The sequence below is a fragment of the Euwallacea similis genome, chromosome 22, assembly GCF_039881205.1.
Source record: "Euwallacea similis isolate ESF13 chromosome 22, ESF131.1, whole genome shotgun sequence".
Classification (NCBI taxonomy): domain Eukaryota; kingdom Metazoa; phylum Arthropoda; class Insecta; order Coleoptera; family Curculionidae; genus Euwallacea; species Euwallacea similis.
In genome coordinates, this window is record NC_089630.1 from 785,263 (window position 1) to 797,491 (window position 12,229).

The 12,229-nt window shown below is 40.5% G+C and overlaps 1 protein-coding gene across 2 annotated transcripts in view; it reads right to left on the bottom strand.

Annotated features, from left to right (window-relative positions):
- Positions 1 to 2,542: 2,542 nt before the first annotated feature.
- LOC136416025 (lachesin-like) overlaps positions 2,543 to 12,229 on the bottom strand; it is a 47,200-nt gene continuing 37,513 nt past the window's right edge. The window contains exons 6-9 of one of the 2 annotated variants that reach the window (XM_066400987.1): positions 11,680 to 11,808; positions 11,157 to 11,276; positions 4,630 to 4,800; positions 2,543 to 3,527 (exon numbers count right to left, since the gene is read on the bottom strand). In XM_066400987.1, coding sequence (XP_066257084.1) covers positions 3,250 to 3,527; positions 4,630 to 4,800; positions 11,157 to 11,276; positions 11,680 to 11,808 — 698 coding nt within the window. In that variant the 3' untranslated portion in view covers positions 2,543 to 3,249. Of the gene's footprint in view, positions 3,528 to 4,128; positions 4,576 to 4,629; positions 4,801 to 11,156; positions 11,277 to 11,679; positions 11,809 to 12,229 lie in introns of those variants that run through there. The other variant, XM_066400988.1, reaches the window with a different exon arrangement.

The window sequence follows — 12,229 nt, forward strand, 5'->3', positions numbered from 1 at the left end:
TAGTTTAAATTCAGGTTCATGACTCAGCGACGTTTTCTTATGAGGAACTATGGGGCACCGCCCGGAAGGCGTATCAAGTGGGGATCGGCGGGGGCGCATTTGCTGGGTAACAGACCTCTTGATCGTCAACAGAGTCAAGCTGCAGCTTCAGGAAGAGTGCGGAGTTCGGAAGAAAGCTCCATTACTGCGTTTTCGGGCAAAAGCTTTTTTGCTCGAAAATCGGGGGAGTACTTGAAGTTTCTTCAGATTTAAATTTCCTCTCTGAACGGTCACCTGAAACCAGCGGTTTTGTGGTTTTATTGTATGCACTGCCGCTTAATTACCAGAACAAAGAACAATCCTGTTATATGTTAAAAATTTTTTTGCCACTCCGCACAACCCCTACATGGAGAGTGCAAAGCTGGATTCAACGTCATCATCAAGTTTATTAACGAGCCCTTGTGTGGTGTCCCTTATGTTCCTCTATCAATGAAGATTGATTAATCATCCTCTCCATATTAATTTGCCATGGTTGCAAAAAATTGTAGTACAATACGCCTTCTATTTTTGGCTTATACCTGCTGCTATTGCTGCTGCTGCGAGGGTCGTAACGAGGTCACCTCCGCTTTGAGTACATGCATAAGGCGGAGAGAGTTGTTAAGTTAATGCGGATCATAAAATTTCAAATCCGGATCTGATATGCATTTGAAAATATTGTGGCAATTAAAAGGGATGTAAAGGGGTGCCCAACAAAGTCGCGATTCGCCGAAGGGAATTTTGATTTATTCCAACGCTTTTAGATGCTTTCTAATTGTTTCGCTCCTTGCTGATTTATTCAAGAGATCCATGAATTTTAAGAAGGACTGACGATAAAACGTGTGATATTAGTATAAAAACTGTGTAATTTTTGGAGACTCAAGAGCTTGCTCCAGAGCCGTTACCCTAACTGGTTGCCATTTAGCAAATTAGCCGCAGTAAGTCTTTTTAAATACATAGTCTGAACTGAAACGGGTCAACATTCCTGTGCTGACAAAAACGTGCAAATGGCAACCACTTATTAAGGCCATTTTAACCAGAGAAGATTCAGCCGGGGAATTTGTCAAATTTGCCCACATTTTCGGCAGGATCGCGCCACTTCGGGCTTCAGGAAATTTACTCAGTATCAGTATCGCTCTGAATCTAAACGACATTTGGTAAATAATGAATCCCGTGGCTTTTTAAAACATTAATCGTTAATCGGAAGCGGCGTCGGATCCGGAAAAGAGCAGGAGGACAATAGCTCGATGATCTATTAAGATGGGTCATTCTTCACCGATTTCTCAGCTACATTTACTCCGAAAATGTGTGCTGAATAGGCGGCATGGAAGCGAGTTTATCCAGCCGCAAGAAGCCAATGCCGTCGTTCTTTTACAACACGGAGCTCTTGGCTGGTATCCAGATTTGACACCATTGTTTGATAACACCTGGATCACGCAAAAACTCAACATTTAATTTCCAGGAAAATCAGATTAACTCGATGACAAAAACTTTACGTCTTTTTCACTTAAAAGCTCTTTTAATGTCACTTAGCGGTCTATTAATACTCTCGACGCGAAAACAAAGAACAGATAATATTTCACGAATATCTCAGGGAATCTTTTTGGATTCTTTAACGCAGTTGAGCGATGTTTTCCGTTGCGCGCATAGGGAAGTTGTCAAGTGTTCTCGCTGGCTACGTTCGAAAACTCCACATTTGGGCCACTTGACGCTGGCACTGGACCGCCTACAGTTTTGTCAAAGCAGGTAATACTCCGCCTAAGAAAGTCACCATTCGCTTCATCATTGAGTGGGTGCAAGAGTGAGAGGTTACGTAAACTTACTTCGATTCCTTTGAAAATTCGGTTACCGACTGAAGAACCTCCTTACTATGTCATGACTTTGGTATAAAGTTTACGGTGGCCTTGACGAACAAGAATTCATGAAACTGAAAGAGGCAGTTTTGCGGGAGGATTGGAGCCTCCTCACTAAACCGAAAATTTCCTAACCAGCTTTGGTGTCATCGAAAAGGTGATGTTCAAGGAAAAGAAGCGATTTAGTGAGCAGTTTTGAGCCTCTATTTCAAAGTCTTTATGCGAGATTTTGCAGTGTGTATACAGGGTGCCACGACAGGTTCGTCCACCAAAGGCCTTCCGCTTTCCGCTCACTTAGCGCCAGTTGTTCTTAACTGAATTTTCTTTCCATCCCCAAGATAAAACCGCTACATAACTCTTAATGGCCCGTGGAATAATTTGACTAATTCCCGTAATGCCTCGATCCTGTTGTAACAAAACCCTTTTTCAAATTTCATAAAGGTTTTAATTGCCCGAAGAGAATGGGCCCGCTTTTAAATGCATTCGCGGAGACGAATGGCTAACTCAGCCATCTGGCGAGTTTAGTAATGGATATAGTAAATTCCGGCAAAAAATGGCCCAGATTTTAAAGGGTTCCTTAATCCCCTTTTTCTAAGATGGCGTTTAATATAGGGAAAACTATGGCTAATTGCTTCCGGGGTAATTACGGGCAGAGGAATTAAAACCCTGGCGTGTACTTATAATCGTTTTATATAAACAAATATGCTGCGAAATAACTGATGTCAGGAGTAGCCTTATGAGTCTACGAATAAATCAATAACGTCTATATAAAATCTACAATTTCATCATATTTACATATTAAGCCAGTCTGTGAGCCTTCGGGGTGTGGGGAACTTTAATTAATTCCGAAATCCTGATAATTCCGAATTTTGTTTGCAGGAATCAATATAAAATGCACACATGTTTATTGTAATTTGGGAGAACCTCACGCCAAGTTGATCACCAGTATTATATCCGAACTATAATTTCCGCATCATTCTACAGCGTTATTCAAAACCGCTAATAAATTTCAGCTAAAGGACCATGCTTCGGTAAATCTATTTTGATTAATCAAAGGGAAACAAACATTATATTATTCATTTAAAACGTTCGCAACTGGAATGTTTTTTAATAGGAAAAAATGCATTGTTATGCGGACTCAAATTAATCACACGAAAGTCTGGAAAACAAACAAATCGTCAACTAAAAACAAAATCCCTTCTCCATGAATTTTATAATGGGCCTTCAAATCTATGTGGAACAGAACATTTACTCATTACACTTAACTCATCTCTAGTACGTGCTTAACAAGTATAGGGAACACAGCTCTTGAGAACATTAAACGCTGCCGATATTACTCTTTAAACATCTCTTATTGTCAAACTATCATAAAAAAATTAGATCACATCTGCTGCTTGATCCACCACGCCCAAGCTACAAGGAACAGTCTTACGTGAGCTCTCTGGCAGACAGCCCCGGAATCCGCCACGTGATTGCTTCTTTCCAGGGAGTTCATCTTCCCCAGGGACTCCTGGGTGGACAGGCCCGAGGGCTTGTCCTTATCCTGGATGTTGTTCAGGATGTCGTCTTCTTGGTCGCGTTCTGCGGAGCCGAGTTGGTCGTTGTAGTCTTCTTCGTCCATTGGGATGGTGTAGGTGGTTTTGGTCGGGCCGGGAATTTCTGGAAGGAAGGCGGCATGAGATTTGGGGGAGAGAATCGTCGCAAAGTGTTTTCTAGGAGCTTCAAAGTGGGATAGATGAGCGATGCGCGAGGCGTCTGCTAGTCACAGAAAAAATTCGAAGTTACATTTCTTGGCCCAATATAATCTCCCTTCTTCCGTTTCCGAGATGCAGAAAATCAAAGTTTACCCGTTATTTTCCTATTTGTTCTTTACAGCTTCTGAACCTTAATCAGTATAAAAAAAAACCGAAAATTTATTTATTTTTCTCTCCAGATCCGCGCAGACGTGAGTACAATCGGTGAAACCGCCGTCGGCCGACTGTACCTTTTCTTACGTCCGTTGAATCGGCCGATTTCCTGCAGACGCAGCGCCAACCTCCGGCGGCATTATATCAAAAGAATCGCCGACTTTCAAATCAGTCGATTCGACATGAAGTCCAAGAATACAACACTGAATCGCTTCAGTTCCCTCACTTTTAGTAAACCAAATTTTGGGATGTTCAGGGAAACTTTGCCACAGTTTTCTCGTGGAAACTCTATTTTACTGCGGAGACTTTCTAAATTTTATCCATGAAAGAGAACTGACTCTGAAAATTTCTTCGCCCTCGGGGCGGTTCGCTCATAGAGAAAATTTGATATTTTTCATCCGGAAATTCCATCATGTAAAATTATTTTCATCGTTGATTTGCGTGTCAATGCAGCAGTTGATCCTCACAACACAAATGCATTTCTTGACTGACTTAACATCAAGGAAATATCTCAATTTCCTGTGGGTAATGTAGAATTTAGTTCGGAATCGGCGGACCTAAATCCTGACCCATCAGGGGCCTCTTTCAGAAACAAAATCGTCGAATTCGCATCCATAAGTTTCTCCTAGTCTTAACATTACGTATAAGTGATATAAATGGAAGGGTTATAATGTTATTTTATTCAGGAACTAGGGCGGTTTTGCTAATGCCATCTTTGCAGTTTACCGCCTTTTTATTACGTGTTTAGATCCAGATTGGATGGGCACCTAGAGGGATCAAACTCCTATAAAATGACGAAACTTCGAGGGGAATTTAGGGCATATTGGTAAGTGAGGAAAGTGAATTAGGCTTACCATATAAGCGGATACTGCTTTCCACCTCTCCCAAGGAGTTCTTCGCTATGCAGCGATAGGACCCCGCATCATCTTGTTGCAGGTTTTTAATTGCCACCGACATTTTCACCTCGAAAGGGGACCTGCTGTCGGATTGAACGTCGTATTTGCTGCTGGAGATCACCATTTCGCCTGGAAGGAAAGGACAGTTAGTTCAGGTTAGTTCGGGTCAGTTGGGGTAAGAGACCAGCTGGAGAGAGTTAATAGAAGGCTGGTTTTGTTATATACTACAGTGTGCAAAAAGGTCGCAATAACGGCATTTGCAGGAATGTCCCTCATAGATATATATATATTGGTGGAAGAAACTATGGGGGTGCATAAAAAAGAATCGCAGTTCGAAGGGGAGGCAATCGAGCAAATGTACAGGAGTTGGCAGGAAAGGAGGGACAAGGGCTTTTTTAATAAGTGTTAAAGAGTGGTCCGACAGGAGGTTTGGAAGCCTGGATTATTACGTGGTGCAGGCAATAACGGGGCATAGAGCGTTTGGAAGTTATTTGAAGGGATTAGGAAAGACAAAGCAAGGTAGCTGTAGGTTTAGTACTGACGAGGCTACAGTGGCCCATACCGCATTTCACTGTACAAAATTTTCTGAGTACAGAGAAGAAACAGAAATGGAGTTTGAAGTGAACCTTGCGGCTGGGAACATAGAGGGGATCATGATTAGAAGCGAGGAAGACTGGAGAGTAATGACGAGAATGTTGAGGAAGAAAAGGGAGAAGAGGGAGGAGGAGAGGCGAAGAGAGAGAGGAAAGTAAGAGATGCAAAGAGGCATCATCTAGGGGAACGACCAGAATGGGGCACGGGATGCTAGAAGGTAAGGAGGCAACTCTGAAGAAATACTGGTGGTTCCGGGAAGAAGACAAAGGGGGAGTTCTAACTGGGTATGCCGATAAGTCGAGATCCACACTACCCGGCTGGCCAAATATCACAGTCATGCGTGCGTAGATGCATTTATCTCCGCTAAAAAAAAGGTTAGTTCAGGTTAGTCCAAGTCGGACTGAACCTCTTATTGATTGCTGGAAATTACCACTTCGCCTAGAATGAAAGAACTGTTAGTCGATTAAGAGCGTCGAAAAATTGTTGTTTGCTCTGGAAATGCAGCCAAATCCAGAAAAACGAAAAAGGACCCGCTGAAAAATCCCAGTTGGGGCTACACGCAACCCCTCATTGTCATCAATACCAATTATGGTAATTTATAACTTGTTGGTGCGTGAAAGAAAGCGTGCATTTTGATATTTGACTGATGGTGATGGATCATCAGAATCTGACTTTTTATCGGAGTTAAAATCCTCCCCACTCGTAATCTCTGGGGTTATCGGATGTAGGCTTCAAGCGCCCATTCATATAATTGATCCTCCATTTGTAATTTGCATGGAAGATTTATAAATTTCTCTTAAGCAGTCATTTATCAAAACGTTAAACGAACTGATATTGAGACGTGTATTGATAGTCTTGCGGAGCGCGATGAATTTTTCAGATCGCTGATAAATGTCAAATAAAAAATTATCAATTATTATACGGACCTCATCGGCCCTAATTTCGGTTCTGACTGCTGTCAGCAACATCCGCAGCTGACTTAGCGACAGCAATTTGTTTGTAGCTATAACTGGGCAAACAAAAAGGGACAAGCAAAAAACACATGACATTAAAAATGGAGTTGCATGTCGAGACATTTAACTTTTGATAAATGGATCAGAGCAAGAAATTTGTAATTTTCGTGAGTTTGCTGCAAGAGAGGCTTTTTCATTTCGATATGAAAAGTTTCGACTTCTGTTAAGAGTTTTTAACCGCCCTGATTAAATAACCACCAGCAGCAGTTACTGCTGCGAGCCTTCATTCTTCATTAGGAGTTTACACAATGAACATTCAACGTTCTCTTCGTTTCCGAAAAAGCTCGGTTTTGGCAAATACGAAGTTAAGCCCCATTTAATACAGCACGCAAATTTTAGATACTGCCACAATTCTGCGCAGACTGCAGAAAGAACTATAGACTACAACGTATTAGCTGTTATTGGGGTAATTCCCATTCCGATCCCTTTGTGGGGGAATCCATTATGTTCGTCTAATGCCTTCATATTAAATTTCGCCAAGTTCGTTAAAGCAGTCAGTGTTTAAGGGCGATTTCGTAGGTTTGTAAAGAATCCCAAGAGATGTTAATGTCAATTACACTAAAACTGCCCCGAAAAGCTCAAGGACATATCTGGATCGTCTATAAAACTTTAAAATTTTAGTCTGATTTGAAGCAAGAAAGTTCTGACATCAACCGAAAGCGACTTTCTCGGCGGAACTTCCAATCTGAATCAAGATGGAGGTAATCGCTTCCGATAGGACGATTGAGCAAGCAATGGAAGCAGACACTCAGCGAAAGAGGGGTAATTCAGGCAACACATTAGCAGTACTACTGCAGGATGGGGTTCGATTTGACTTAAGCCTAAAAAGTCAAGTACAGTGAGTATCTTCGAGAGAGGGGAAATTACGATGGAATTTCTACATCATCAGTTTTGGCTCATTGGACAACAATCAGTTTTGTCATACTGACGCATCCAGACTGATAAATTATCATCGGGGGCCGGAATATACCAGTTTTCGGATTTTAACCCGCGATATCTTGGGAAATCTCAGAGCGATCGCCACCTTTTTTTCATTTGTTCACCAATATATCAAGATGTGCGGATTTGAAAATTTTATCCAATAAATTGCTTCGGTTGAAGCCCAGAACGGGGGTAATTCGAAATGAATTTTCAAGCCTCCCAGCTCTCAAGTGGAGCCAAATCTGTTTATCGTTCGATTCTGAGAATCGACGAATGACCGCCGAAGGGTCACAATCATATATCCTCATAAGTGCGATATAAATGAAGTTTGCCATTAGCAATCAATAACCACCGCGCCATTATTCATTCCCTAAGTGTTCAATTTGCAATAAAAACCATCCTCCATTCAATCAAGGAAAGCATAACATTTTTATTGACTATAGGAAACAATTTCTATGCGGAAATAATATCCTTTATGTCCATCGTATATCGTCCTTTCTTTTATATTATTTAGAAACAAACATGTTATGATTTTCAATGCATTCGTCTCCATATTTAGCCATGAAAGCAAACTTCCTAAGCATTTATTTTTTAGGGCAAAGCCGCAATCGTTAAATCTTAATCTAGTTATAATGGAAAAACACGGTATTACACTTTATCTTCTTTAGTTTGCCAGAACTTAAACGTGCCCTCGAACAAGGTATCCAACTTTAATCACACTTATTGTTTGAGGAAATTCCCATATCTTTACGATTATGAAGTGCAGGTAGGCATCACATAAGTTTTAGGCAAACTTGGGCCAACTCCTCTTTGTTCGAAACTAAGTTAATTACCCGAATATGTCAGTTATACTGAGTGGATGAATTTACCATTCCATCATACCTTTATGTAATTAGTAATTTTCATTCAGCAAAAATCGAGTTTGGTTCCAAGGCAGAGTTTTGTCCTTAATGCAGCAACTATGGAAATTAATCAGCTCTTAAGAGTATAGTTGAGGTTAACTTCAATACAAAGTATCTCCAGAGGTTACACTGCCAGGCTTTTGATTCATTATATTCGGATTTTAGCTGGAATAATGAAGGAATCTTCTCAGTGCTTTGTGGTATTGCAAATATCACAATCGGTTGCAAATGCGTGCTTTTCAAAGTTTTATCTTTATCTGTCTTCGTTGACGATCATGCCGTACTTTAAATGTTCCCCAGTGTCGAGTTCAGCAAGAACTTCCAAGCAAATGTCTTGCTTAACCCAATTTCGGTCAGAATTAGATTTAATTTTCCTATTTGCTGAATGCACTGATAATGCGTCGAGATTAAAACACAAACTGAATAGCTAAATTTGCAGTAGAACTTTAAAGTTAAGTAGATGGTAAATTTCCCGGTAATAAACGACCCTTATCGGGAACTAGTAACTGATAAGATCCCGGGAATACCATAGTTACTTCTAGAACGGTCTGTAACCGGCCAATATAGCAATCTTTGATCAGTCCTTTGCAGCTAAGCAGAAGATTTAATGGCTTGACTCCGGTCATACTTAGGCCACGATATGATTTGTTGGCTTGTCTATCGGGTGTTCCTTTGGAGATGAACAGGCATAGAATTCGCCTGGAAAACTTTGATGCATCTAGAAATAGTTCCAACTTCAGGGATATTTGTCTAATTTTTGTCCCTTTTCACTCTGATATATCCTTGATTTTTGATCCCTCAACAAACTCTAGAAATTACGATAAACCTGTGGAAGGAAGATAAAACCCAAGGAAAGTCGCAGATGTTTCCTTTAGACAGTCTGGGAACGTAGATTCAAGCTTAAATGGGGCCCCTTCGTTACATAAACTGAAGGCCTCGATTTTTGACTAAACACCGTCATTGTTGTTTTATTAAGTACGGCGATGAAGGCTAGGAATTCTGGAATAATATGGAAACAAAAAATTTGCGCATTCTAGTGCTCGCTTACGCGACTTTAGTTGAGTCCTCTAGGAGACAGTTGGAGTAGAATAACCTAATTAAACTTTCAATTTTCTAAAAGAATTTAAAGATATCATCGGTCGCGATGATAAGTCTGCGGACTGAGAACACATCAAGTAGATCAAGGAATAAACGATTTCGGGCAAGACATGGTTGAGAAAATCAGGAACCTAGGAGATAAGCTGGCAAAGGAAATTGGAGATATTGTCATCAGATAGTTTGCGAACGCAAATACAAACTACAAGAATTGAATGGGGTCTAATTGATAAGTAAACAGAGTAATTATTGCTTTATTAGTAACAGCGATGAAGGCTAGGAATTCTGAAATAATGCGGAAACAACAAATGTATAGATCTTAGGGCCTGCTTAGGCGACCTCAGTTAAGTTATCTAAGAGCCAGTTGGCGTGGAATAAACTAATTAAACTTGAGGACTTCCAATTTTCAGAAGATATGAGCGGTGAATGGAATAATTTTCCTATTTGCTGAATGCGCTGATAATGCATCGGAAGTAAAACATAAGCGGAGTAACTAAATTCGCAGTAGAACTTTAAAGTTAAGTAAATGGTAAATTTACCGGTAATAAACAACTCCAATGGAAAACCAGTAACTGATGATATCCAGGGAATACTATACTTAATTACAGAGCGGTCTGGTATGTATTGTGTGAATGTGCACCCAACCACTCAATATAGCTGGCATATATTTGAATAATTAGCTTAGTTTTCGAACTGAGAGCTGTTAGGTAAAGTTTGCTTAAAAGATATCCTCCGTACATTACTCCAAAGTCGCAGGAATTCCTTGATATATACAAAACGAGGGTGAAATTAAGTTTGAACCCCTCGTACAATTTGGGATTTTGTAAGAAAGTGCTTAATCGAATTTGCTTAATAGAAAGGGCATTTCATGACCTTTCGATAATGTAAAGAGGCGCAGCCAGTGTCAGACATCAACCCTCATCTATTCCCAATAATAACCGCATAGGCCCTTAATTTGCCTTTATCTTTCAATTCTGTATTTAATGCTATTAGTTGGAGGAAGTGACGCGTTAGGAATTAAAAGGACGAAATCGGAATAAAGTGCTGGCGCCATTAATCATGTACAGGAACTCCTAAAATATAAAGTTTTGATTATCCGCCATTATCAGTTTAGTTCCAGCCACTCCTTTTCTGGCCGGCGGAATCTATTACGCCCGTATATTCCCTTCTTTATTTTAGATTAGATCTTACGGTTACCACGAACCCTATACCTACCTACATCCTGTACGTAACACTGCAGCTTTACTGAGCTTCAGGTTTTTAAATAATGAAAATTTAGTGCTGAACGTTCAAATCCCCCGAATGAAGCCGACTAATAGGGTGGTTGGACCGGAAAATAAAGTTCGAGCTTTGATGGGAGGGATATAGTTTTCGGAACCAAGGATTGCGAAGCAATTTAAATCAAAGAAAAATTTGAAGGAAGGCAGAGAGGGGAAGGCTAAAATTGCGCGAGAAGCAGACAGTGAAAGTTGAAAATCAGGAGATGTCCACGCAGAAGGAACTCGCTATCATTCGGTCGTTAAAGCCTTAGGGCTATTTTTCAGGTAATGCTCCTGGAGCTACATTCAAAATTTCATGTAGAATTCACTGCTATAAAAATATTCAGCGCTTAAAGTGAAAGGATGCAAATGCGAGGAACTTGAAACTATAAGATAACACTCGGATCCCAGAGACTTCCAGCTCCCCTTTGGGAGAAGAGAATATTTGTGAGCTTATGAATGATGCTTTGTACACAGAATATTCAGAATTACAAGCAGAATTTAATTCTATGAAAATACCCAAGATTTCATTCAAAACTATGCAGTTTTACGGCTCCTGCATGCACAGAATGTTTAGAATTCACCAAACGGGATCTAAAAAAATGCAATTTTGAACTTTCAGGGGTGAGTCTTGGGACTCCAAAAACACTTTGGGAAATCACCGCTTGATAAGAAATACTTAAAGACATCACTGCAGTTACCTGTGTCTCGCACCCAATAGTTGATAGACTTGGGAAATGCCTCCACGTGGCACTCCAATGTAACGTCAGTCCCCAAGGGCGCTCCAACTAGTTGATTTGGCACACTAATTACAGGGTGAACTGGAAAGAAGTGTAATTTTACAACCAAAAATTCGCTTAAAAGTAGATAAAATCCGCTAGGTTTAAGTGTCTCTTAGACGTACCGGAGCGGGTTCTGGTGCTATCGGGGGACTTTAATCGAAGCTAAAAATTGAGTTTTTCACCTCAGGCGCTCATTTGAGTATCAAGAATGGCCCGGCAATTATCACTCGCATCAAACCCGGTTCTATCACGCTATAATCTTGTTGAAATGTACATTTTGAAACCAGATGGCTGAAGCTGCATGCGCATATCGTAAAATTCAAGCATGTGCTAGCTTTAATTGTGGAAGCAAAGAACCGTAAAACGTCTTGTAAAACAAAGGCCGCATTTTGTTATTACGGCCCTTGAGTGGCACATGAATAAATAAAAATGAAAATCTTACAGTGAACGTTAACCATGACCCTTTTACTGACTGTCGGGGGAACGCCATTGGATGCGATGCACATATAAGCGCCCATTTCCGTCCTGGATATCTTCCACAGTTGCAGCGTCTCACCTTGATACGACGTTACTGGAAAGATAAAAATACGGTTTACGAACCTTTCTGTTATTAGCTGGAAGGAGAGGAAATGCAACGTTTTCCAACAGAGATTTCCCCAGTAAATAAATTCGGGATTAATTAGATACACGTTTATAAATAATAAATTAGGCAAACTCGAGCTACAGCAAATCCACGAACTCCAAAATGCACTATTGTTTAAGTTATGCACCAGCAAGCTGAAATATGATGTGGTAAGTGAGATAAAGGAGGGACGGTTATGTTGGACCTTAATGCCTATCTTTGGTCGACCCTTTGCAGCTAAGTTTTCAAGCAGATGATATAATGGTTTGACCCCTGCCAAACTTAGTTTAATTCGCAACTGTTTGTATTAGATAGGATTCGTGATCTTTCGTTTGTCTATTGGCTACTCTTTTGGAGGTGGACAGGCACG